Source organism: Plasmodium reichenowi, chromosome 10 (assembly GCF_001601855.1).
Source record: "Plasmodium reichenowi strain SY57 chromosome 10, whole genome shotgun sequence".
NCBI lineage: Eukaryota > Apicomplexa > Aconoidasida > Haemosporida > Plasmodiidae > Plasmodium > Plasmodium reichenowi.
In genome coordinates, this window is record NC_033655.1 from 99,943 (window position 1) to 101,126 (window position 1,184).

Genomic DNA, 1,184 nt, shown 5'->3' on the forward strand with positions numbered 1-1,184 from the left:
TAATTTTTTTAAAAAAATAAATAAATAATTTTTTTAATAAATTATTAAAAAAAAAAAAAAAAAAAAAATTAAAATAAATATTAAATTTTTATTATTTCAAAATTAATAAAAAAAAAAAAAAAAAAAAAAGAAATGAAAAAAAAATAAAAAGAAAAAACAAATATATATTTATATTTATTCATTTAATTTATTTAAGAATCAGTTATAATAACTTCTACTTCGACAACTGGATCGATATTGATGGATGTCATTTGAGTAACAACTTCACATTGTGAATATAAATCAATAAGTCTTTTATATATTCTTAATTCAAATCTATCCCATGTATTTGTACCTTCTCCACATGGTGATTTTCTGGTAGTTATTCTTAAGGTTTTTACTGGTAATCTTACAGGTCCTGATACATTCAAATTTTTTTCTTTAGCTCCTTTCATTATATCACTGCATACTGTAATAAAACGAAAAAATATATATATGTGATAAAACAATTATTACAACGTATACATTATTATTTTACATATGTTAAAAGGTTAAAAAGAATTAAATAAGATCAATATATTCATACAAATATAAATATAAATATAAATATATACCTATATCTTATAAATAATTAACTATATATATTACTTAATATATATATATATATGTTTATATTCATCACAATATTCATATTCAAATTTATATATAACATGTACATATATAACAATTAAAGAATTTTAGTTAAATATATATATTTACCTTTTTCTATGGCTCTTAAGTTTTTGGAAGTTAAAGCAATACGAATACGACGAAGCCTATACTTCTCGTTATCAATAGCTCCTTTCATTAATTTACTCATTTTGTTAACAAATATATTTTATAAAATATAAGAATTTTAATATTTAAAATTATTATAAGAAAATTAAATAAATGTAAAAAAGAATAAAAATTTTGTTTTTCAAATTTATTTCTTTTTTATAGAAATATTTATATAAATATAATTCTTTTTTTTTTTTTTTTTTTTTGGATTATATGATAGTAATATCTTTTTTATTTCCTTTTTGGAACATTTTAAAAAGAATGAAAAAAATTTTATTTATTTTTCAAGTTTTCAATAAATCATTAATTATATTATATAATATATATATAACAGATGATATAATAAAATACTCAATTTATATGATATAAAAAAAAAAAAAAAAAAA

General features: G+C 15.7%; 1 protein-coding gene across 1 annotated transcript; it reads right to left on the reverse strand.

The window, feature by feature from the left end:
- Positions 1-191: 191 nt before the first annotated feature.
- Positions 192-838, reverse strand: PRSY57_1002900 (40S ribosomal protein S20e, putative; the record flags this gene model as incomplete). Its single annotated transcript, XM_012907619.1, has 2 exons — positions 192-448; positions 739-838. The coding sequence occupies 2 exons, from the start codon at positions 836-838 to the stop codon at positions 192-194; spliced, it is 357 nt and encodes a 118-aa protein (XP_012763073.1).
- Between the last annotated feature and the right edge of the window lie 346 nt (positions 839-1,184).